The 23,861-nt window shown below is 44.0% G+C and overlaps 1 protein-coding gene and 1 non-coding gene across 4 annotated transcripts in view; one reads left to right on the top strand and one right to left on the bottom strand.

Annotated features, from left to right (window-relative positions):
- The first annotated feature begins 1,947 nt into the window (after positions 1-1,947).
- TRNAI-GAU (transfer RNA isoleucine (anticodon GAU)) lies at positions 1,948-2,021 on the top strand. The gene has a single exon. It is a non-coding gene; the product is annotated as a tRNA-Ile (tRNA).
- Positions 2,022-12,084: 10,063 nt separating this feature from the next.
- Positions 12,085-23,861, bottom strand: part of PDE1A (phosphodiesterase 1A) — a 146,821-nt gene continuing 135,044 nt past the window's right edge. For 2 of the 3 annotated variants that reach the window (XM_028748103.2, XM_028748121.2), the window contains exons 14-16: positions 20,427-20,720; positions 13,969-14,083; positions 12,085-12,763 (exon numbers count right to left, since the gene is read on the bottom strand). In XM_028748103.2, coding sequence (XP_028603936.2) covers positions 14,013-14,083; positions 20,427-20,720 — 365 coding nt within the window. In that variant the 3' untranslated portion in view covers positions 12,085-12,763; positions 13,969-14,012. The remainder of the gene's footprint in view (positions 12,764-13,968; positions 14,084-20,426; positions 20,721-23,861) is intronic. The other variant, XM_028748132.2, reaches the window with a different exon arrangement.

Below are 23,861 nucleotides of genomic sequence, written 5' to 3'. Positions count from 1 at the left end.
TTCCCTACTTGTGCTTCCCAGCAGCTGGCATTCAGAGACAGACTGCTTCTGACAGAGGAGATGAAGCACAGGCCTCATGAAGCTGAACGCTGGAAGATTCAGGACAGATGAAGGACATATTCACGCAGCACATGTGGAACTCACTCCCACAGGGAACAGTAATAGCTACCAACTTAGAGGGCTTTAAAAGGGGATTAGACAAATTTGAGGAGGAGAGGGCTATCTATGGTTACTAGCTGGATGCAGGGATTCTCAAACTTGGATCTCCAGCTGTTTTTGATAAGAGATGGTAGATTGATAAGAGGTAAGAGTTAAGAGATAAGATTAGTAGTTGTAAATAGATTGATAAGAGAAAAGAGTTAGGATATACATATTTCAAAAAGTGAAAATTCGGACACAAAAGTTGTTGAGTTTTTTTTGTTTTTAGCCAAAGTTGTTGAGCAAAAAAAGGAAGTTTTTCAGCTACTTTTAAGGGAAATCACCCAAAATGACACTGCCAACATGTCTGGATTTCCCCAGACATTTTTAGCAATTTCCCCCCAGACACTGCTCCCTACTGCGGTATTTCGGCTATGTATAGGAAATTCTGGACGTGTGGCAACGCTAGATAATAGATTGATAAGTTTAGATAAGAGATAGGAGATTGATAGGAGATACAAGACTGATAAGAGATCGGAGATAAGAGACTGGTTAGAGAGAATTTAGGGATAGGTAAGAGATTGCTAAATGATAAGAGATTAATAAGATAGGAGTGAAACACATCTGTTCAGAGTCACGTTTGAACACTCTGTGTGTGTGTGTGTGTGTGTGTGTGTGTGTGTGTGTGGTTCATCTGAACCACCCTGATGAAGACACATTGGTTGCTGGTGGAGTTAGTTCTGGGAGAGGAGGAGGCAACTTATTCCAGACAGACTGATGGAGAGAGGGGCTGTTGATGTCTCACCTTTCTTCTGCTGGTTTGAAACAGACATCTGTGCACCTCCTGGCCCTGCTTCCCAACATCTATGCATTCAGCGATGACATCTGCAAAGAAAGCCTTTGTGAATACAGCTGTATTCATGTGAGCTGATCACACAACTGGGCAGCATACACACTCAGGGCTCCTGGTCACACAGAGCTCTTGGAAGAAATGGTTGGGCTCAGCACATATTAAGGATGGATGGGGTAAGGGCTGCAGTAGAGATTTAGGAAATATGTTTCCATTGTTTCCGTGGAACGTTAAGTATCTGCTTAAGTCTCTCCCACTGAAATCAATGGAACTTCGAAGTGTTTCACTGGGCTGGTTGGTGTATTTTCACCTTTTTGCCCTCTTTTTTTTTTTAAAGTGTGGTTTTATAGTTTTCTTAGCAGTGAACTAGATATCTTGGTTTCTTCTTACATGCTCCCTGTGGCATAAACTCTTCTCTCCTGTGTCTCCCTAATCATGCTAATTATACTGCCATATGTCTCTCTCATATTTCTCCTCCGGTTCTAATGGGACACTGATTCCACCCTTTGAATATGTCATTTGTTTATTGCATTTATCAAGGGCTTCAGCATTATATGGGCCTTTTAATTGCTTCTCGAAACTCTTGGCAGACTTACTATTAAGAAACTGACACAGAGGCCAACAAGCAGTCATAAATATAAATAACATTTGGATTGCATATGGGTGTTTGGTTGCTGTCGCCCGCCCCCAAACTTGAAGCTTATTCTAATATATCCATGTAAGGGCTACAATATAATACATGGAGCTGTGCTGCTGCTCTCTCACCAACCCGCGGCATTCCCCCCACATTAAACCCCTAGAGTTTCCCCTTCCCACCCCATGTAACTAGTAAGCTTGCTTTTCGAACCCGGTACCTGAAGCCACCTCTTTGCTCTTCTACAGCCCTGCTTTGCACCCCTGCTTTCACCTTTACACTGTGTCCATGCCTCTCCCCACCCCTCCTTTTGCGCAACACAGCAGCCTGGATAGCTCAGTTGGTTAGAGCGTGGTGCTGATAACGCCAAGGTTGCAGGTTTGATCCCCGTATGGGGCAGCTGCATTGCAGCGGGTTGGACTAGATGAGCCTCAGGGCCCCTTTCCAACTCTGCAATTCTGTAATCCTTCTGGCCGAATTCCCTTGCGCACAAACCACCCACATGGCAACCCCCCCTGCATCTTCCTTGCCCAGACTTTGCAACTACTAAGCCACCATCCGCTCTTCAGACACCTGCTTTCATGTTCAACCCCATTCCCATGCCACCTGCTCCCTCCTTTTTTGCAACTCCATTTTTACCTTTGCTCTTTTTCCCCCTCTGCTGTCCTTACTTTTCTCCACTCTCCCTTGCACACAGGTTACCCCATTTCCATGCCTTATCCTCTCACCTCTTCTGCAGTCACCTTTGCATAGGCACATATCCTCAGTGTTATTTTTCTAGAAAAAGAGGTGCTGGAATTCACCTTGTTCTCTTAGAATGGCAATGGCACCCACCTGAGAGATGCCAGAACACACCTCAGAAATGCTGGAACTGAGTTCCAGTGAGTTCCGGCTGGGGGAAAAAGCCCAGCATACCCTTATCACCCCCGATCCCTTTTTCTTCCCTCCTCAATCTTTTTTCCACTCTCCTTTGCACAAAGACCACCCTTATTTTCATACCTCCTCCTCTCTCCTATTCTGCACCTCAAATATCTGTATGATGGCATTATGCTACTGGCAGCTTTATTTTCAATTCCTTTCCTAATGATCCCTAGCATGGAATTTGTCTTTTTCATGGCCATAGCACACTAGGTCAACACAGGTCTCACCAAACTACAATTCCCATGGCTTTGTAGGGAAAGTTCTAGGTTCAATTTGTAGGTAGGGCTGGGGATGTTCCCTCCTTCAAAAACTGCTGAAATTCAGAAAAAAATTGCCCCATGCAGGAGGGGAAAGGCATAAGCGGGTCAAAAACATGCATTTTGAGGTACTGTACAAGATCACGGTTTTTGGGAAGCAAAATCTTGTTGCCAAATCACAGCAACCAAAATGGCTGCCATGCACAAGAAAATGGGAAGTCTTGTGGGGTATGTTGCCCTTGTGTACTACAAGGCCTCATTCACACCATGCATTTAAAGATACTGTACCATTTTTAATAACCATGGCTTTCCCCAAGAATCCTGCAGAGTTTGTTGAGGGTTGTGAGGAGACCCCCTATTTCCCTCACAAAGCTACAATTCTCAGGGTTCCCTGTGGAGATGGGATGATTGTTAAACTACTCTGAGAATTGTAGCTCTGTGAAGGGGATAGGGGCTTCTAACAACTCTCAGAATTCTTAACTGAAAACAACTCCCATAATTCTTTATAGGAAGCCATGACTGTTTAAAATGGTATGATACTGGTTTAAATGTATAGTCCTGATATGACTTGGGGGTTCCTGTATTTATTTAGCCTATGGAAATAGTCTACATGTAAGCACTGCACCCAAAGTGGGACTAGATTGTATCCTAAGTATTTATTTATTTGTTAGGCTTGTATCTCATTTTGCTTAGAGCAGAAGTTTTTCTTATTATTATCACTGCAATTTCCTCAGGAGCATATTTGACAAATACATTCCAGATATTTTCCCCCTCTCCATTATTGACAGCATTTTTATTACTTGACTTATAAGTATAAGATATTATCTGCAACAAATGTCCTCTTTTGTGCTGCGATTAATTACTGAATAAAATGAAAAGCCACTGTTTAGGCCTGCGGACAACGTCATATTGCTTTGTGAGCCGTGAAGCGTGGAGCTGATATTCCAAATTACTGTTTATTATTCTGCGGAAGCAAAGTGTTATTTTATATTGCGTGGGAGCGTTCTGTCAAACCAGCGAACAGAACAAGCAATATCCCTGGGAGACGAAATTCATCCCACAGCCCAGAGATGTCAGTAATGAACAATGTCTTTTACATTTTAAAAGGCTCATCAAAGTTAGGAATGATGCAGAGAATGTCATTAGCTGCCAGCAAGAGCCTGAACAGAAAACATTTAGGTAAAACATGACATAGTGGCGGGATAATCAGGCTCACCCATCCATATTAAGCCACAAGGCTGGGGACTAAAGCCAATTTCATCTTATTGCTACTGATATAAACCAAATCAGCACAAATCCACATGGTTTGCCATCATGGGCTGTGAGACGAGATGCAAGGCAACACTGCACAAAACGGCCTACTGTGCAACTCCTTACTATCAGCTGTATCATACCCACCAAGTGTCCCGGGCGGGCAGGGAATGGGACACTCTGTTTTTTTCACATGAGATCGTGGCGGCCATTTTGGGTGCCACAATCTGACATGTTCTCACACTGAATAAAACTGTGATCACACTCCCCCCCCAAGTGCTTTTTTGGGGTGAGATGGTAACGTGGGGCACCTGACACACCTGGGAATGCATCCTGAAAGACGTGGATCCCAGTTTTTGACCTAGAAAATTTGGACAGTGTGCTGCAGAAGCCAGACTTCCCCAAACTGCAGATGTATAGGGTGGCAGCTTCCCTCAACCCCAACCAGAATGGCCAGTAGTCAAGAGTGGTGGGAATTCAGATCCAAAATATCCACAGGGGCCCAGGTTCAGAGAAGCTGATACAAGCTGAAAGCTTTACTGGGCTCAGGAGTAGAATGGCACTCTGAGGTAGATGAGGAGGGAGAACACAAGGAGGCCATTTTGGTGGGGCTGTAGCTGGGGAACAGAAGTTGGAGGAGATGCATAGTTTTCTTTCTCAGGATATAGCTCCTCGGATACAAAGGTAGGAGCCCTTGTTGCTTCCTGGGGGAAAGGAGCACAGCAATGGGCCCCAGCATTTAAAAAGACATAGCCATAACGTGAACCTCCAGAGACAATTTCAAAATGTCTGAGGTTGGTTCTTGGTTAGGTTGTGTGTGTGTTTTAATTAGACAAAACGAACAAGCCCCATTCGATTTGCTGGTTTTGCTTACTGGCTTAGCAGTAGAATTTAGGCATACTTGTCAGTGTTTTTCCCACACATTTCCTGGCATCGCCTTTGTCAGCCTCTCTGTGGGCCCAGCCAGGGAAAAACATTGTGTGATGATGCCATAACACACACATGTTGGCTTGTTATAGGGAGATGAGGGAGAACTGTTGACCTGCTGTTGCTGTTTTCAGTGGTAGGTCTGTGTGTCCAACAGTCAAGTCTATTTTTGTATGCTCAGACCCCTTACTTTTATACTTTTTTCATTATTGTCAGAGACAGAACTTAATCAGCAATGCCAAATGATGATAGGTTCCTTATTGCCAGTAGTTGCTTAGCTTTGAAAAGAAAACCCCCCAGAAATGAATGGATGCACTTGTACATAATATTCTTGATTATATTGTCCTCTCAGATCCTTAGATAAGAGGGGGAAAACACATTCCTGCCTGCACACCTTGCTTCCCTGTCCAATGGGCTTGCATCTCCTTGTGTCTCAAATGCTAAATTCTGACACCATTGAGAAAGGGGTTTGTGCATGTGACTATATGTGTAATTGATCCCTTCCCTTGCACCTGAAAATTCTTTATCATTATGGCTTTTGTCTCTGGTGAGGAATGCCAACATATGTCTACAGGCTACATGACATCATTAGCACAATTCATTAGCAAACTACTGTTAAACCCCACAGTCAATGCAGGTCCAAAGCTTATGGTTCAAAAATCAACAGGCAGAATTTAGGAACTGAGGTGGGATCCTCAGCCGACAGATGGCCAGATTGGCTAATGAGGTAATGCATACTTGGTGACTCATTGATCTGACCTCTGCAACAATCTAATGGGTGACTCATGTCTTTGGAACAGGATATGTAGCCGTTATTCTTCTTAGCACAAAAGAGTATGTGATGGGGTTGTTTGTATGCCTCCTTATTCTGGCTCTGGAGCAGATAAAACTTCCAGAGATTACTCTGAGGTAGACTGAAAACTCTAAATGAAAACACACCAATTCTTCTTCACTTTGATAACAGTAGAGTTATCATTTAACTACAGTAACATAACTCTTCCATACAAAATTCCTTTGCTAGATGAGGTGAGAGTCCATCTAAATTTCTATTTTAACTAAGCTGAAAGGCTCATTCGTGTTTTCATCTTGTATGTGTGTGTACTCTCTCTCTCTCTCTCTCTCTCTCTCTCTCTCTCTCTCTCTCTCTCTCTGTCAGAATGCTGGAGAGGACTCACTTTTTGGATTTATTGCACTTCATAATTATGCACATAATTTGTAGGGTTGTGCTCCAGATTTGGCTGAAGCCTGAACTAAATCAGACTGATTTGGGGGAATCAAGTGTCAAGTTGGGTCAAGAAAGCCCTGGATTTCCCCAAGTCATGCCCACAGGGAATCATTTGAAATTTGGAAGGATTTCTCCCCCCATTCCAAAAGGAGTAGCCATGTCTGCAAATATCATCTACACCTGCCTAAAATGTTATATAGACACTTCCCCTTTTAAAAGAAATCAAAATTTAAAGGTGCTAAACAGAAAAATTGATAGACCTGCGTGGATATATAATATGATAGCTTTAACCCGCTAAGGTAGTCTTCCCCAGCTGTAGAGATTCATTCGCTCTGTCCCAACTAGCCAGTGGCCCAAGGATGATAGAAGTTGCAGTCCGGATAAATCTCAAGGGCACCTAGTTGACAAATATCACTTTTAAGACTTTGAAACCTGTGAAACTTTACTTAGGAGGAAGCCTCATTGAATTCAGTGGAACTCATCCCTAAGTAAATGTGTACGAGATGGTGCTGTAGAGCAGTATGTCAGTGCTAAGTCTAATAAAATGTATTCTGATCACAACACAGAAGCTGGAGGCTTTATCTCAGTGTAAATATTTGGAGGTGGGGAGTGTATTCCTTAATGTAGCACAGACAGTTCCCCCCCCCCCACCTGTAAACTGGAAGAAGTGAATTATTTTGTATCAGAGAAACAGCAACAGGAGAGTTAGGAATTAACCCTTTGTTGCTATCTCTGTGCAGCTTCCCCCCCCCCCCTTAAAATGCCAAATGTGTATCTGTAAATCCTAGTTGAGGGAGGGGAAAAACAGCAGCAAAGGAAGGATTAAGCATCCCTTCTCCCATGCACCAAACCACTCTGCAAATTATTCCACTCCCCGCCCCCTTTAGATGTTGAGAAGCAACAGCTGAGATTCCCAGACCAGTGTTTGTCGTGGTTGCTGTAATAATGGTCTTAAATGAGATTATTTCTTGTGTTACTATGTAGTTTACATTCTGCAAGTTGGCAACTGAACAGACGGGGGCAGTCAAGAGTCACAATGTTCGTTTCTCTTTATAATGCCAGTTTATTTGCAAAATGAACCTGAGAATAAGCTAATACTGTATTGGCTTCTCAGTGATCCAGTTACTTTGCTCAGGATGTCAATCATCTCTCAGAATGTCATTTACCATTAAGAGGGTGCAAAAAAGAAGAAGAGAGTTGCTCATCAGTTTGCAGATGCTAAGCTGAAGTTCTCTGGCGAGTGAGAAACAAAATGTTCATTTCATGCAAATGAACAATGCAGACTTCTGTCACTTTCGAGAGAACAGGAAGTTCTGTATCTCTTTGCTAAGTATCTTCTTAGATATTTGGAGCAGCTAATCGCATTCAGTCTTGATATAAGTCACAGAGTGTAAACAGTTTTAGGGGTGCCAAGTTATCGCTGCAGGAAGCGAAAATGAAACTGGGGACTGACACTTGTCAGCCCACCCAGTTCAGAATGCTAAAAGCTGTGTAAGAAGAGCCTTCGTTGTTCATTATGTATAGATTAATCCTTCTGCCATCTCTGTTCACTGGGTTTGCTTGGTTTCACAGAGCCTTAAAAAAAACACCCTGTTTGTGCAGAGTTTACTGTGTGGCAACAGAAAAAGTGTGCACATGTTCTGGGAAGTGGCTTTCAGTTAGCTTAGAAATCTATAGCCTCTTTCTAGATTGTTCTGATAGGAAGGGCTGGCCTGGCAGACTGCAACAGCCACCTCGGGTGGCAGAATCCTGTGGGATGGCATCCCACCTGCCCCTGGTGCTCATCGGAAGCCACTGCGACCCCAAGAAACAAATTGCTTGTTCATCTGCCTCTTAATCTGCCCTGAGACTGTATCAATTACCGTATTTTTCACTCTATAGGACACACTTTTTCCCCTCCAAAAATTAAGGGGAAATGTGTGTGTGTCCTATAGAGTGAATGAAGGCTGCGCGGCTAAGCCCAAAGCCAGAACAGGGAGATGGAGCGCTGTGCAGCGCTCCGTCTCACTGTTCTAGCTTGGGGTTAGCTGTGCAAAGCTTCCGCAGGGCAGCGGGTTGCCTTCCCCCGTTGCCCTGCAGAGGTTACAAAGGCTGTCCCCGCAGCCAGAACAGCGAGACGGAGCGCTGCAGAGCACTCCGTCTTGCTGTTCTAGCTTGCGGACGGCTGCGCAAAGCCTCCTCAGGGCAGCGGGGTGCCTTCACCTGCCTTCAGGTGATGCCTTCGCGCTGCTCCCCGACCTGGTTCTGAGGCTGGCGGTGAGGGAAAGCAGCGCTTCCCCCCACCACCAGCCCCACAAGCTCAGGGGGCAGCAGGAAGGCGCGCGATGCCTTCATGCTGCTCCCTGACCTGGTCTTTGGGGCTGGCGGTGGGGGAAAGCAGCACTTCCCCACGCCAGCCCCAAAGACCAGGTCGAAAGGAACCCAAAGCCTCAGGAGCCCAGCGGGAACTCCCGCTGGGCTCCAGAGGCTTCGGGTGAACGCACCTTGTTTTAGAGGGGGAGAACAAGATTTTTTTTCTCCTGTTCTCCTCCTCCTATGCTCCGGTGCGTCCTATAGAGCGAAAAATACGGTATATTGTTCTAACTGTGTTATAAACATGCGACACCAGATGGCAATGTAGAGCAGTGGTTCCGACACTGATGGGGTTTTGCATCGAGAGCTTTTAGGGCGTTTTCTTCTATAGCATTTTTAAAAAATATATTATTTTTTTAAAAGTAATTTCCAGTGCTTCCCCATAGGGACCAGACCCAGAAAACAGGATCTCTACCTCTCTCTCTCATAAAGGGGGCATTTTCTAGAGTTGCTAGGATTCTGTTGTGCATCAAGTACAAGTAACCTGCTTCAGGCAGGTCCAGGGAGGCCAGGAGATAGACAAAGGCAGGAACAAATGTCTTAATGGTACAGCAAGACTTCTTCAAATATTGGCCCTAGCAGGAGGGACCACTGGGGCTCAGATTCAGGCAGCAACGTGTCTTGAAAGTAGCATCTCAGGACCCAAAACTCAGCTGAGCTTATAGTTTCTGTTAATATTATCCTATTACTGTTTCTTAAATATGGATCTAGAAATATAAATTTGCACATGCACATTGTATGCAAATTGGGCTTCTCTTTAATCTTCTTTATTTGTGATGTATTTTTTGGCAAGGCCTAAGTGATCGTCCTACCTATCTATACTGCACTCTCTTTTGGGGACGGAAAAAACCCAGGAGAAAAGAGAGACATAGCACAAGGTGTGTTTGCTTTCCTCACTGGGAGGCAAGGAGAAGAAAGGGGGAAACACCAGAGAGTACAGAATCACAAGCTATAGAAATCAATGGCAAATTTTTTTATGGTGCATCAGTTTTTGCCAAACAAAGCTATAGGATCAAAGGCTTTTCATTATATATCTCAAAGGCATGTCAACATTTTACAAACGTTACTTTCCAATATAATTTATTTCGCCTTCTTATCGCAGGCAAGTACAGCAGAAAAAAATAACCCTGATCATCCCATGATGCTTGCCACATTGAAAATTGAAAATTCAAAATGTCCAAAAATCATAACCCATTATTAAATTACAGGGAACACCAGCTCTCTCAAGATAAATATACAAAATAATTGTTGGACGGTTATTTTCAATAGGCCCTTGGGACATTATGGACATCTCTATCCTTATAAGGCCCTAGATATATTACAAATGTATGTTGTGTTTATAGAACTGTGACTTGTCCTTGTTTCCTCCAAAGGATTCTGGGAGTTGTAGTTAACTGTTCTGTTGGTGATCCCCACTTAGTTTGCATTTGACGTATAAACTTGGAGAGCTAAACCAAGGCCTGATCTGTATTGGCTGTTTATTGTGTCTGAGTGTGCTGTTGCTCTGAGCCAGCTGCAATACACATCTGTAGAGGGAACCAGGCAGAGGGCCTTCTCGATAGTGGCACCCACCCTGTGGAATGCCCTCCCATTTGTCCTCAGTTGGGCCAGTGATTGTTAGGAGTTTTAAACCCACTTCTGCCACCACTTCTAGCAGTGAATGCTAAACAAGCAGTGTAAAAGGAGGATGCACAATTGTCCTTCACTGGCTTCATTTTTTGCATGAGCTGACGGGTTCTCATGCAATTTTCCACCTTCAAAGCTGCTTTGGGTGCTTAGACCACTTGAAAATGCTGCCTGGCCTCATTGGGTGGGTTTCAAACGAGGAGCCCTGTTGGTGGAAACCCTGCGCAAGGACTTCCAGTTGCCCAATAGGGCTTTCCCCTCCTCTCCTCCTGATATGACCCCTACCCAGGAGAACCCATGGAACAGCACAGGCAAGGGAGAGGAGGGAGGCTGTTCTGACCGGAAGCTGAAATACTTGCCTTGCAGAACGATCGCCTTAGCACGATATTGAATTCCTTCCATTTTCAAACAACCAGTTCCAAAATCTATAGTCCATATACTATGTCTGTTGCTTCACAAAAAGGCATTATCAAACCCTGCTTTCCACCTACCAGAGCCAAGTTCCTAGCACTGACAAGAGGCAATCTCAGCCCAAAGATCTCTGGCTGGCAGCTAGACTCACAGACTGCAGAGTTTCATCTGTAGGCGTGCCAAATGCAAGCACGAAGCTGGCGTACTTTTGCAGAAAGAGATGGCGTAAGGGATTCCTCCTAGATCTTTAACACACTGGAAAATCAGTGCCCCACAGATTTATGGTTTGTTGTAGGCAGGCTGGGGTACTTTGTCCGCACCGAGGTCTCATTGCTGTAAAGTCCATCTCACTCACTTCAGTGCAGATAAATCATGGCTTCTATTTGCACCCCGGGCTCTGGATTTGAATGCTTCTGGTGTTTTTCCTGAGTACGGTAATTCCTTAAGACTAGCCCAATTATATATATATATATATACACACACACACATTTTGGATGTACCTCTCACATCCCATTTTGAAGCAGATGATTCATGGTGACAGTTATTCGGATGGAGAAGCAATTCTCCAAGAGGACATGAGGGCACAGACTCTTGGGAGTCACCTGGCAGCCATAGTTCATGCATGTGCACATGCTCCCATGCACACCCACAGAGAAAGAGAGCGAGAGTAGCCAAACCAAGTTGCATTATACAGTATATACAGTATATACAGTATATCATACGTTTTTATTCTTTGAAATGTCATTTGTTTATGGTACTGTACACAAAAGTCCATGCTGAAGGTAAGCTCTGGCCCTTATAAAATATCTTAAAATGCTTCTCTCTCCCACCCCACCCCACCCCCAAATCTTTTGCATCACTCCCACCCCAAATTAAATAATCCGTACTAAAACTGCGCAGATCTGCTATGGCTTCCATGGCAACTGGCATCTGTTATGACTTCTTGGTATTATCTTATACCATCCCTGATATTTTGGAATGTACCCAGTTCAAAATGTGAGAGAGGCCCGAAAAGAAGAAGAGGAACTTCTATGGCATGCAGAGTCACTGTGCTGTCCTCAGTACAACAGACAGGTTTTGACTGAATTATCTCCTCAGTGGTGCCCACAGACCATTTGCCTGTGGTTTATGAGCAAGTTAAGATCACGTACCCCAGTCATTGGTAGTTCTTTTGTCTCTCTCTCTCTGTATATATATATATTTAAAAAAACACAATGCAATTTCATGGCGTATCTATCAAGATAGTTTTGAACAACAGACATATAAAGCAGCCTTAAGGAGGCAATTGGCCTATCTAGCCTAGTAATGTTTACTCAGGCTGGCAGCAGCTCTCCAAGACTGTAGCCAGAGGCCTCACACAGCTCATTTTTAAACTGGAAGTGCCAGGGAATTAGATCTGGGATCTTCTGCATGCATAGCACATGCTTAACCTGCAGGCAATGCCTCGTCTAATAGAGCCCAAGAAGGGCAACACTTTGAACTTGTGACCTACTGTTATTTTGCTACCTTTAAACAGATCATTTCTCTCCCCCCCCCTCTCTCTCAAAAAAGCTGGTTAAATAAAACACCTGCTCCCACCACCTAAACACAGAATGGTGTCAACAATACATTCACTGCTCATTCAAGAGGCTTTTCCGCGACTCCTGAATTTTTCGGTACAGCTTTTCAGAATCTCTCTCCCGCGCTTTGAAAAAGAAAAGGACCCGCATAAATGCAGACACGAGCGTCATTATGCAACAGGGCTTTGAGAAGGAAAGGCTGCGGCTGTCTGTAGCGACTTCAGCTTGGTATGCCACCCACCCACTGCACCCCTCGGTCATCTACAAGCCGCGGTTGTGCTTTCCGTCCCAAGCAGGCTGTCCAGAAGTCTCTGCTAGCCAGTCAGTCTTCAGCCCACATTGCACATGGCAACATTCGTTCATGGATTTCAAAGGAAATTGGCTGGTAAGCATTCCAGCAAAGCTGAGGGGTAGCAGGACCAGAAGAAGGAATAAAATAACTCCACATATCCAGCGCTGCTATTAAGTGCCTTGAGTTACCAGCTCAGGGCTTTGTAGTGTTTAATGTTTCAGTATCCATCAGTAGATAGATAGGATAGTCCAAGGATGATTTGGCACAGAAGGTAACAGCCTCGTGGGGAATGGAGATGTCTTAGTGCTGCACTGTTCATCCTGCAAAAAGAAATGGAGGAGGGAGAAGGCTGAGATTTGCTGTTGTGCGAAACTTAAGGCATTTAACTGCGGAGTAATGAAACTGAACATTTTGAAAGTTACAAAGGAGAATGGACTACACACTGAAGGATGCTGATTCTCCCAGTGTCATTAAGTAGCATCCACTTGACTGGAGTGGATTTTAAAAAATCGAAAGGTATGCCACATGCTACAACAATAAGGACATGAAAGCACAGTGGGCTACTGTATTTCCAGGAGTGAAGGGTGTGTGTGTGGAGCTATGGAGGTCCCCCTCCCAAGGTTAGTATTGATGCTGTTTACCTGGGCAGAGCTAAGCCAAGCAGGGTGGTGAAGAAGGCAGTACCATGGGAGCAACCTCACCACTGTGCCCTGTCCCAGTCCTATCCAGTAAGCAGCAGCAACACTGGTGTCAGAAGGGAAACTCTGTGGCTTCATTCCAACACAGGCAGCACAACTGGCTATGGGCAGAATCCAACATAGCACCGAGTGAACTTTCCATCAATGGAAGGATTTCTGCTTGTGCAACAGAGTGGTCCCTCCCACCTCTCCTCCCCCGGTGTACCCCCTAAATCTGTTCCACGGGTTCCACTAACCCTGCAGAGCAGATTCGGGGAGGGTAAGAGGTGCACACACAGAGGGAAGAGAGGGGAGAAAGACCCATGGCAGAAACAGAAATCCTTGCACTAAGGGGGGGGCGGTAGGCGAATAGCGCCTATTTCCTGTTTTTCTCCAAAGTTTTGAAAATGTGAAAGTTGCAGTGATGAATTGTAATACCAAAAAAAGGACCGTGGTGCCACCTCTCCCTCTTCACTCCCAGCCTCAGCACACATGAGCAACAACTCCACACAGTGTCGTCGGTTGTCTCCTCCTGATAATTCGAACCACTGCATTGGCAAAACTGGCCCCAACGGTCAACTCTAACTTGCCACATGGGGATATTGGGATCCCAAGCAATTGAGATACAAGTCTCTCCCACAATCGGACTTCCTTCTCTTGGACATGCTCCATCCCATTACAACTTTATGAGGCTTCTTCTTTTAACTATTCAGATAAAACAGTCACCCAGAAAACAGAGTGATGGGATGCAAACCCTGTAACGTGACTTGGAGCCATTTCGCGACCCCGTGGCAACTTAATTCTCAGGGCTCTGTCGCAAGGGGAAGACCAGGTAGGAAAACAATTACCTATCCTTCTCAAAGCAGCAGAAACATTTGAGGGTGCAGCTCATCTAGTTGCGGAGCAGCTTCTGCTTCTGTTCTTCAGGGGTCACTTCTGGGGTCTTATTGAGGTTAGGCTCGCCTGGAAAGAAAAACAAAGCTTTTTTAAAAATAAAAAAGTCTCCACATAGGTCACGTGAGCCAGCTATTATGTGGCCTTGACTGTCTAAGTGTGGCCTAACAGTTGAAGTGCTCGACTATGTCCAGGAAAGCCTGGGTTGCTTCAAATTCCCAACCAATCATGAAACTTCTTGGCTGGCCTAGGGTTTCTCAGCCTAATGCACCTCACAAGATGGCTGCAAATGGTGGTGGTGGGTGGAGAACTGTATATGCCACTTAAATTCTGAATTAGCTTTGAGAACCAGGAGATGCAGACACAGTTAAGCACATCTATGGCACAATTCCATACACGTCTACTGAGAAGTAAGTCCCGTTTGAGCACAATGGGGCTGACTCCCAGGTAAGTGGGCAAATCAGGGTGGGGAACCTCTGGTCCGCAGGCCTATTTAGGTCCAACAGACCTCCCCATTTGACCCATAGGCCATATTGACCAAGCCATGCCTACCTGCCATCATATATGACAGATGTTTTCAACCTTTCTGAGTCCACGCTCCCTTGACCAACTACATTCTTTCTGCAACAGCCCTGTGGGGCTCAGGAGTCCATTTATGTCACTCCTCACCTGTAGAACTGACAGGCTCTCACCCTTTTTGGAACACCCTCCCTTGTGGAGTGTTCCCTCAATCTCCTCTCCCCTCTCCTTGGAAGTCCTCTGGGCAGCCACCTCTGCTGCCCCTGGTCTCTGAGCTGCCCTCTCCCTGCTCCAAAGAGAGTTGCCTCCTCACACTGCCCCACATGTACCTGGGACTTGTCTGTCCATTCCCAGCATCAAGGGCTGGTGAACTGGCTGGCTGGGCTCCCTCGCCTGCTTGCTTGCTTACTCTGAGGCCACCTCAGCTCTTGGCAACCAGCACCCCCTGACCAGCCCCAGAGACACGATTTGCCTGGGAAGCTTTCAGTCAGGGCTGCTGCACAAACAGCTGTGCAAGCCTTTGGGAGGCAGAGACATGAGAGGGCATCAGAGGAGGGAGGGAAGGAAGGAGGGACAGAAACCACAGATATATGACATCAGGTGTGGAGCAGGCAAAAGCCTGGCCCAGCTAAAAGAGATTTTCAGGTGCCACCAAGAGGGATGGGAGAACCTGCCAGTTTTAGGTTCTCTCCAATTCTCATTTTTCCAATCTTAAATTCAGTTCTCCACAATCCCACACCAATTTGCAATTTCTTTAATTTAAAAAGTCCTCTTGAAAACCCACTAGCATTCTAGTTCAAATTTATCCCAATAGACACATTTATATATGCAATTTTGCCTAACATAGAAATCTTTGCAAAGCAATTTCCCGTAATCAACGCTGTCTTTAGCATATGCGCCGCCGGGGGTGCAAAGATCCACCCAGCACCCCCAAATTTAGTTTAGTTTTATTATGCTTATGTCAGACACCACGCTTATGCCTTATCTCTTGTTTACGAAAGAAGGGAGGAAAAAGAAACAATTTTTTTTATTTACTCATTTATTTACAACACACTTATACTTAAGTATACACCACCACCACACTTAAACTTGTAAGTATTGTTTAGGCGCCTACTTAGGAGAAACATCAGTTGTGTCAAAGGTGCTGCTGACCCCGCTGCCGCATAGCAGCTCAATACAATACAGAATATAATATTTTGATGTAAGGGTTAATTTCGCGTGCATGGCGTTGTTGTGAATGACAAGCACTGTCGTTGGGTCTGACAAGCGCCGCCATTGTGAATGACGAGCACCACCGCTGGAGCAGCACGTCTTTGGTAAATGAGCGCACAAAGTCAAAAGTCCTTTGGTGAAACAGTAGGTATACATTTCGGTAATACCTAGGTATATATGTATTTTGTTTTTTCTAGCTTGATCAAAATTATTTATTATTTCATAACAGGTAGATAGTTAAGAGCTTAGGCGGCTTCAGTGGCGGGTGCCTGGTGCTCCCCAGAATTTGGTGCCCGGGTGCCCTGCACCCCTTGCAACCCCGGGGAAAGACAGCCCTGCCTGTAATATAATGCTCTTTTATTTTGTTAGTTTCACTATTGTGTGCATTTTATGCATTTCTCTGGTATATTCTCTCCCCCCCCCCACACACACACAGAAGTTGGCTAGAGAACTGCATTGCAAAATCTAGAGAAGTTCAGATTTTGATGGATAGCTGTGCTTCAGTTCACATACTATTTCAGAAAGTGGCCTTTAAACAAGAACAGAATTAGATTTCTTCCTAAACACTGATTTCTGATGCCTGCAAAGCCCTGTGAAAAAGAATTTACAAATCCTGATGATCAGCTGAATGGCAGGTTTTGAGAAGCACCTTGCAAAATGGCTCTGCAATGGGGTCCTGCAGAATGCTTTGCAATGGGCTTCGCCAGACCCAGCAATCAGCCAATATAGTTATACAGGATTGCAGCTTCAATTCTCGTTGATGATGAATCCTTCGCTTTCTCCCCCTGAAATCAGTAATATTTTGTATGTGTGCAGATTGGCTAATCAGTTTTCAACCTTTCCAGACACACGACACACTTTTAACCCAAACATGCATTCACTGGAGGCTCCATTTCTTAACCTATTACCATATATTTGCATGATGGAAGGGCCCCTGTCATGACCCACTTTGGATCAGGCTGTGACCCACTAGCAGGTCCCGATCAAAAAGTGGGGAAGATCACAGCCATTTCCCCCCAGCAACTCAATCTCCCTTTCCAAACTCACGCTTAATATCACTATAATGTTAACGTAAAACATAAGTTGTAGAATTCTATTTGCAGGAAATGCTTTTCCTACAGATAACATAGACAAATTCCATTCCCATCAGAATGTCGGCTGCAGTTGGTTTCATTAGTTTTAATCCAAGTTAATTATCATAGTGTATGATGAAGGGCTTTCTAGCTATTCCCTTTTCCCATTCCGTACTAGCAAAGGAATGTTCCATATTAATGAAATGAAAGCTTCTACATCGACTTTCCGTTTTGGAGTGCATCACATTAAAATCATGTAAAATTAGCAATGGAACCTGTTCTTTATTTTTCAGTACAAATGACTTGGCCCATGGGATTCCAATGATATTAAGTGCCTACAATTAGTGGGACGTGCTGTAATAACAGGCGGAGGATTTGCTCAGCCAGAAAAAGAAACCAGCCCTCGCTATTTACTTAGAAAAGGTGAGCATTACTTTCCCAGAAACCTTGGCATTCAGCAAATAAATAACAAGTTTAATAGAAGTTTAATAGCTTCTATTAATATAGTGTGAGCTTTTTCCTTTTCTTTTGGATGCTTCACCAAACTTTTAATCGGAGATTTAAAAACCAAGGCCCCACCCCAAAGTGTCCATGATTACATGTAATAACTGATAGCCCCGGATGGGAATGTGTGAATTCCAACCCATATCAAAATATGCACTCAGCTATTTCAGTGGAACGGGACGCAGGTGGCGCTGTGGGTTAAACCACAGAGCCTAGGACTTGCCGATCAGAAGGTCGGCGGTTTGAATCCCTGCGACGGGGTGAGCTCCCGTTGTTCCGTCCCAGCTCCTGCCAACCTAGCAGTTCGAAAGCACATCAAAGCGCAAGTAGATAAATAGGTACCGCTCTGGCGGGAAGGTAAACGGTGTTTCCATGCGCTGCTCTGGTTCGCCAGAAGCAGCTTAGTCATGCTGGCCACATGACCTGGAAGCTGTCTGTGGACAAACACTGGCTCCCTCGGCCAATAAAGCGAGATGAGCGCCGCAACCCCAGAGTCAGTCACGACTGGACCTAATGGTCAGGGGTCCCTTTACCTTTACCTATTTCAGTGGAGCCCAGAAAGGCATTGCAAGGAAAGTACAGGGAAATGTGAATCCAGATGCCTATATAAATCTAATCTCCAATGCTGAATCTTTCACTCTGCAGCTATATCATAGAATCATAGGAGTGTAGAATTGGATGGGACCCTACGGGTCATCCGGCCCAACCGCATGCAATGCAGGAATCTCAGCTAAAGCATCCATGACCATCCAACCTCTGCTTAAAAACCTCCAAGGAAGGAGGTGGTAACACCTACTGAAACCAATGAAAGGCTGTAGCACAGTATGCAAAAAGGATATCCCCCAAACCCTGTATATGCTCAGATGCACAAATGAAGGTGTTGGACATCTGGCTGCTTCAACAGAGCAAAGGGGGTAGGAAACCTGTGCCCCTCTGGATGTTAGTGTCTCCAGGTCCCATCAGCCTCAGACAGCATGACCAACAGTCGTGGATCATGGGAGTTGTGATCCAACAGCTTATGGAGGGTTACATCCCTTCAACAGAGGAAAGTGGACTTGCGTGTGTTGATGAAGTTCTGCTTCCTATCCTGAAATGTCAGCCTGAGAGGCAGCAGTGAGTGAGGTGTGGCTGGCTCAGGGAGAGCTGTTTCCCATAATGCAGCGGCAGCAGTGGTGAAGGATAAGCGAGGCAGCCATGGAGCAGGGGCAGGTGGCGTTGCCATCAGTGGCGGTGGCTGGGACCTGAACCACAACAAGCCAAGACACGGGCGGGGGGGGGGGATGATGCCAGAGGCGGGAGGCCAAACAGACACAGCACATGAAGCTGCGGTACATGGGAGGCCCACCAAAGGGGTAATAATAATAATAATAATAATAATAATAATAATAATAATAATAATTTATTTAAACCCCGCCCATCTGGCTGGGCTTCCCCAGCCACTCTGGGCGGCTTCCCAAAAAATATTAAAATACCGTAATACATCAGACATTAAAAGATTCCCTAAGCAACCCTACTGCCTGCAGGGATCTGTGCAGGGAATACCCAGCAGGACAGAACTCTCCTACTCTCTGCGGTGTGGTTGCAGGCAGTGGTGGAGGAAGCCACTCAGTCACCTGGGGCAGGGTGAGCCGCCCATAGGGGTGGAGCACACTGCAGGGCCTCTGGAGTCTGCCTGCCTCCTTCCACTCAGCCGCCCTACAGCTGGGGGGGGGGAGGCAGTGGGTGGACCGTTTGGGCAGTGCGGAGCCTGCGCATTCCCAATCCACCACGTCTCTCCCAGGAGAGACACGCGACTCGGACGTGCTGCAGGCCCCGCAGTGAGCGCCGCCCAGCATTTTGTCACTCCCCTCAGTGGTAACACCTGGGGTGGCCTGTGCCTACCGCACCCCCTTTCCTCCGCCCCTGGTTGTGGGGAGGCGGGAAGACACAGCATCTCCTTCCCTGCCCCTCCAAACTGCAAAGAAGAAGAAGAAGAAGAAGAAGAAGAAGAGGAGGAGGAGGAGGAGGAGGAGGAGGAGGAGGAGGAGGAGGAGGAGTAGTAGTAGTAGTAGTTTGGATTTGATATCCCGCTTTATCACTACCCGAAGGAGTCTCAAAGCGGCTAACATTCTCCTTTCCCTTCCTCCCCCACAACAAACACTCTGTGAGGTGAGTGGGGCTGAGAGACTTCAAAGAAGTGTGACTAGCCCAAGGTCACCCAGCAGCTGCATGTGGAGGAGCGGAGACGTGAACCCAGTTGACCAGATTGCGAATCTACCACTCTTAACCTGTGATTAAACACTAGCCTGTCCCTCAAATTAATTTGGGGATGGATCTGGGACAGGTGTTTTCCAGGTTGACCAGTGTTTATTAACATCTAGATACTAACAAGCTGCCATTGGTGATTTATAAATCTCAGGGTTTTGGGGGCGGGGGTATTTTAGAATTCCCCAGCAACACTATAACTCGTTGCTCATAGCTGAATCTGGCTACATTTTTGTACTGGCTAATTTCTTTTACATAGAGACCTATTAGTCTGTGCACGCTTGCATAAGGTGCAATCTGTTAACTGCAGGGTTGAATACTTTATTTTAGTAACTATGACTGAATGGAGATGGAATAAATACGGTGGCACGTCCAAAATCCTAACAACCCACACAACCACAGCAGCCCTGAACGATATATGCTCAGAAATGGAGAGAGGGAACAACGCCAATAAAAGGAGAAGTGGCAGACGAAACTGATGAAATATGCAGAATTAGAAAATTTAACAAATAGAATGAGAGAATGAGAAGAAGGAGCCTTCAAGGTAGATTGGAAAATGTTTGTAGAATAGCTGAAGAACCATTGTAAGCAGGATAAAACATTAGCAGGGTTACAGAAAATTCAGCAGTTTAAATAAAGTGAAGATATAATGAGAATGGTGATAAAAGAAAATATATGGAGTAATTGGGATATGCAGTGGTAATGGATAACAAAAACGAACCGTGGAGTGTGAGAGGGAAGTTGATGATTATTGTGTGATTATATTGATTTGAGTGTGAAAATCTGTAATGGAAAATTAGAGATTAAAAACAAAACCTGAACAAAACCCATCCGAGGCATGCTTGCTGATGTCCTCTTACCATTTAGCGGAGCACAAGGTTTTGTGTCTTGCTGTACATCCGCAGTCTCTTTTTCATTCAAAGAATCCTTTGGTGAGATCTCAGAGTCAGATGGTTTGGGCAGGGAATTGAGAGAGTGCACTTGAAGGACGACAGAGGTATGGGACAAGTCCACAGATGGCCTTTCACCACCGCTTTCCTTGCTCTTCTCATTTGGTGTCTCTGTTGCCACCTCCTCTAGCAACGGGTCTGTGGCACGTCGGCTTTGGCCTTTCTGTTCCTTTCTCTCCCCACCAGCTTTTGGCACTTGTTCTTCTACAGAACAGTAACAATTTCTTTACTAAATTCAGATTATAAATGATTTGTAGGAATATTGGCTGATAGATTAAAAAAGATTTTGAAGAGAATTATCAATGACGATCAAGCGGGCTTCCTTCCAGGGAGGCAAATGTATAACAACACAAGAATGGTGATCAATACATTAGGAATATTTGGATATGAGGCCTGATAAAAAAGCTGCACTGATGCTGGTGGATGCCGAAAAGGCTTTTGATAATGTGTCTTGGAGATTTATGGAGAAAACTATTGATGTAATGGAATTAGGAGAGAAAATTGGATGCGGCATAAAAGCGACATATAAAAATAAAAAAGCCAAATTGATGATAAATAACAATTTATCAGAAACGTTTAATATTTCTAAAGGCATCAGACAAGGCTGCCCACTATCACCACTTTTCTTTATAACAACATTGGAAACATTATTAAAGGCAAGAATAAAAGGGATCAAATTGGGAAATAGATCTTACAAATTAAAAGCATTTGCCGACGACTTCATCATTACGATAGAAAACCCAACAGAAAGTATAACAGAAGCAATGGAAAAAATGAATGGTTTCAGGCTTTAAATTGAATAAAAATAAAACAAAATTATTAGTGAAAAATATGAACGAACAAGAAAAATTAGAGCTAGTAAATAAGACTGGGCTAACGATAACAAACAAAGTTAAATACATAGGAATCTGGATCACAGTAAAAAGCATAAATTTATATAATGAAGACTATGCCAAAACATGGAAAGAAATAATAAAAGACTTGGAAATTTGGAATAGGCTAAATTTGTCACTATGGGGAAGGATAGCTACAATAAAGATGACTGTGCTACCAAAAATCTTGTTTCTTTTTCAAACAATTCCCAATAATAAGCAGACTAAATTGCTTTAAGGAATGGCAGAGAGATTTAGCAAGATTTATATGGCAGGGCAAAAAAACCAAGGATAAAGTACAAACTGCTAATGGAAATAAAAGACAGAGGAGGGTTTGCATTACCAGACCTCAAATTGTATTATGAGGCAGCATGTTTAGTATGGCTTAAAGAATGGATGATTTTTTAAAAAGCAAATATATTAGACATCGAAGGCTGAAAAAATAGATTTGGCTGGCACAGTTATCTGTGATATACAGTGGTACCTCAGGTTACAAACACCTTGGGTTACAAACACTTCAGGTTACAGACTCCGCTAACCTGGAAGTAGTACCTCAGGTTAAGAACTTTACTTCACAATGAGAACAGAAATCGCAAGGTGGCAGCACGGCAGCAGCAGGAGGCCCCATTAGCTAAAATGGTACCTCAGGTTAAGAATGGTTTCAGGTTACGAACGGACCTCCAGAACGAATTAAGTTCGTAACCAGAGGTACCACTGTAATAAAGTTAAAATCCACAGAGGATTCCTCAGTCACATAATAAGGAAATCTCTATTTACTGTATGGGAAGGAAACAAAAAAATATTGGAACCCAAAACACCTTGGTGGTTGTCACTGATAGAAGCAATAGCAGTAAAAAAAAGAAAAATATGGACATTAATTGGCTAACATATAAGAAAATTTTAGAAAAAGAAAATAACCAATTAAATTTAAAAATATGAAGAATTAAAGCTGGCAGGTGTGAACTGGCTACAATATTACCAGTGAAATGAAATTTTTAAATCAGACCAAAAACATTAATGGATTTGAAATAAAGATATCGGATTGAGAAAAAGAACTTTTATTAAATAATAAAAATATATTATAAAAAACATAGAAATTATTACTGGACTGGAACTTTAAAGACGAGGAGGTCAATTAAGTGATGGTAAAGGGGGCACAAGATTTTGGTTATCCAACTGAGATGGAAAAATGGGAAAAATTATGGAAAAAAGACTTAAAATTCACCGTGTGCTATCTGATAAAAGAAAACTTTATGAAAATTATTTACAGATGGTGCTTGACACCATCCAAATTAGCAAAAATATATAAAAATAACAACAATATGTGTTGGAGATGTAAACAAAATGAAGGAACCTTATTGCACAAAAACGAAAACAAAAGTGTGTTTCTTTATGCAACAACAGCGGCTAGAATGCTAATTGCAAAATACTGGAAAAGTGATTTAATACCAACAAAAGACGAGTGGCAATTAAAGTTGTGCAAGTACCTCATACTAGCCAATATGACAGAACTAATAAGAGATCACTCAGGCAATAAGGTAAAAAAGGAATGGGATTTCTTCCAAAACTACCAGATAAAATACGGTTCCAAATGTGCTTAGATTAATTTCACAGATATATTGGAAAAAACTGATTTAAATAAATCAATACAGAATACTTGTTATTTAAGAAAAGTGTTGAAGCCACAAAGAGATAGAGGGAAGTCAACTAACATGAACAGAAAGAAAGTGACAGTAAAGAAAGAAAGAAAAGAAGGATGACAAATGTAATTTCTTGCTGGGAACCCGGTGTGTAGAATATTTAAATTACTGTTTGTATTCTTTGAACAATTTTGTGTATTTGATTAATTCTCCCCCCTTTTTATTATTCATCATTTTTCTTTTTTTCTCTTTTTTTTCTTTTTTCCCCTCTTTTTCTTTTTATATTTTTACTTTCTTTTTTCCTTTTTAGTTTTGAATATTTGGATGTAATGTTTACTTCATGCTTTCTTTGTAAACTTTTAAAAAGCAATAAAGATTTTTTTAAAAAAGTAACAAAACACAGACAGACAGACAGAGAAGGTTTTATGTCACAGAGTGAGATTTTCCCAGGGTGGGGGGCCACACAATCTGTGACTGACCAATCCAAATACAGCCCAAGCAGCTCTATGTGACAGCCCATCAAAGACCAGTGGTGCCAACTAAGGGGCCCTGAGGCCCCCCTCCAAAATTTTCAAGAAGGGACCTCGCCCCCTCAAAATTTCACAGTGACCATGCACATGCCCATGTGCGCACACTGTGTGGCATACGTCACTTGCGCATGTGCACAGCCTGCTTGCATCACATGCGCAAGGTGCACAGTGGGCACACGACACGTCAGCACGTTGCTGATGCGTGTCATCAGCACACCATGCGCTGTGTATAACATGTCACTCAGCGCCGGCCCCCTCAATCGCGGGGGCAAACTGGCGTGCATGTCAGAGACCTATTAATGC

Source organism: Podarcis muralis, chromosome 1, assembly GCF_964188315.1.
Source record: "Podarcis muralis chromosome 1, rPodMur119.hap1.1, whole genome shotgun sequence".
NCBI classification, from domain to species: Eukaryota; Metazoa; Chordata; class Lepidosauria; order Squamata; family Lacertidae; genus Podarcis; species Podarcis muralis.
This window is presented reverse-complemented; position numbering and strand designations above follow the sequence as displayed.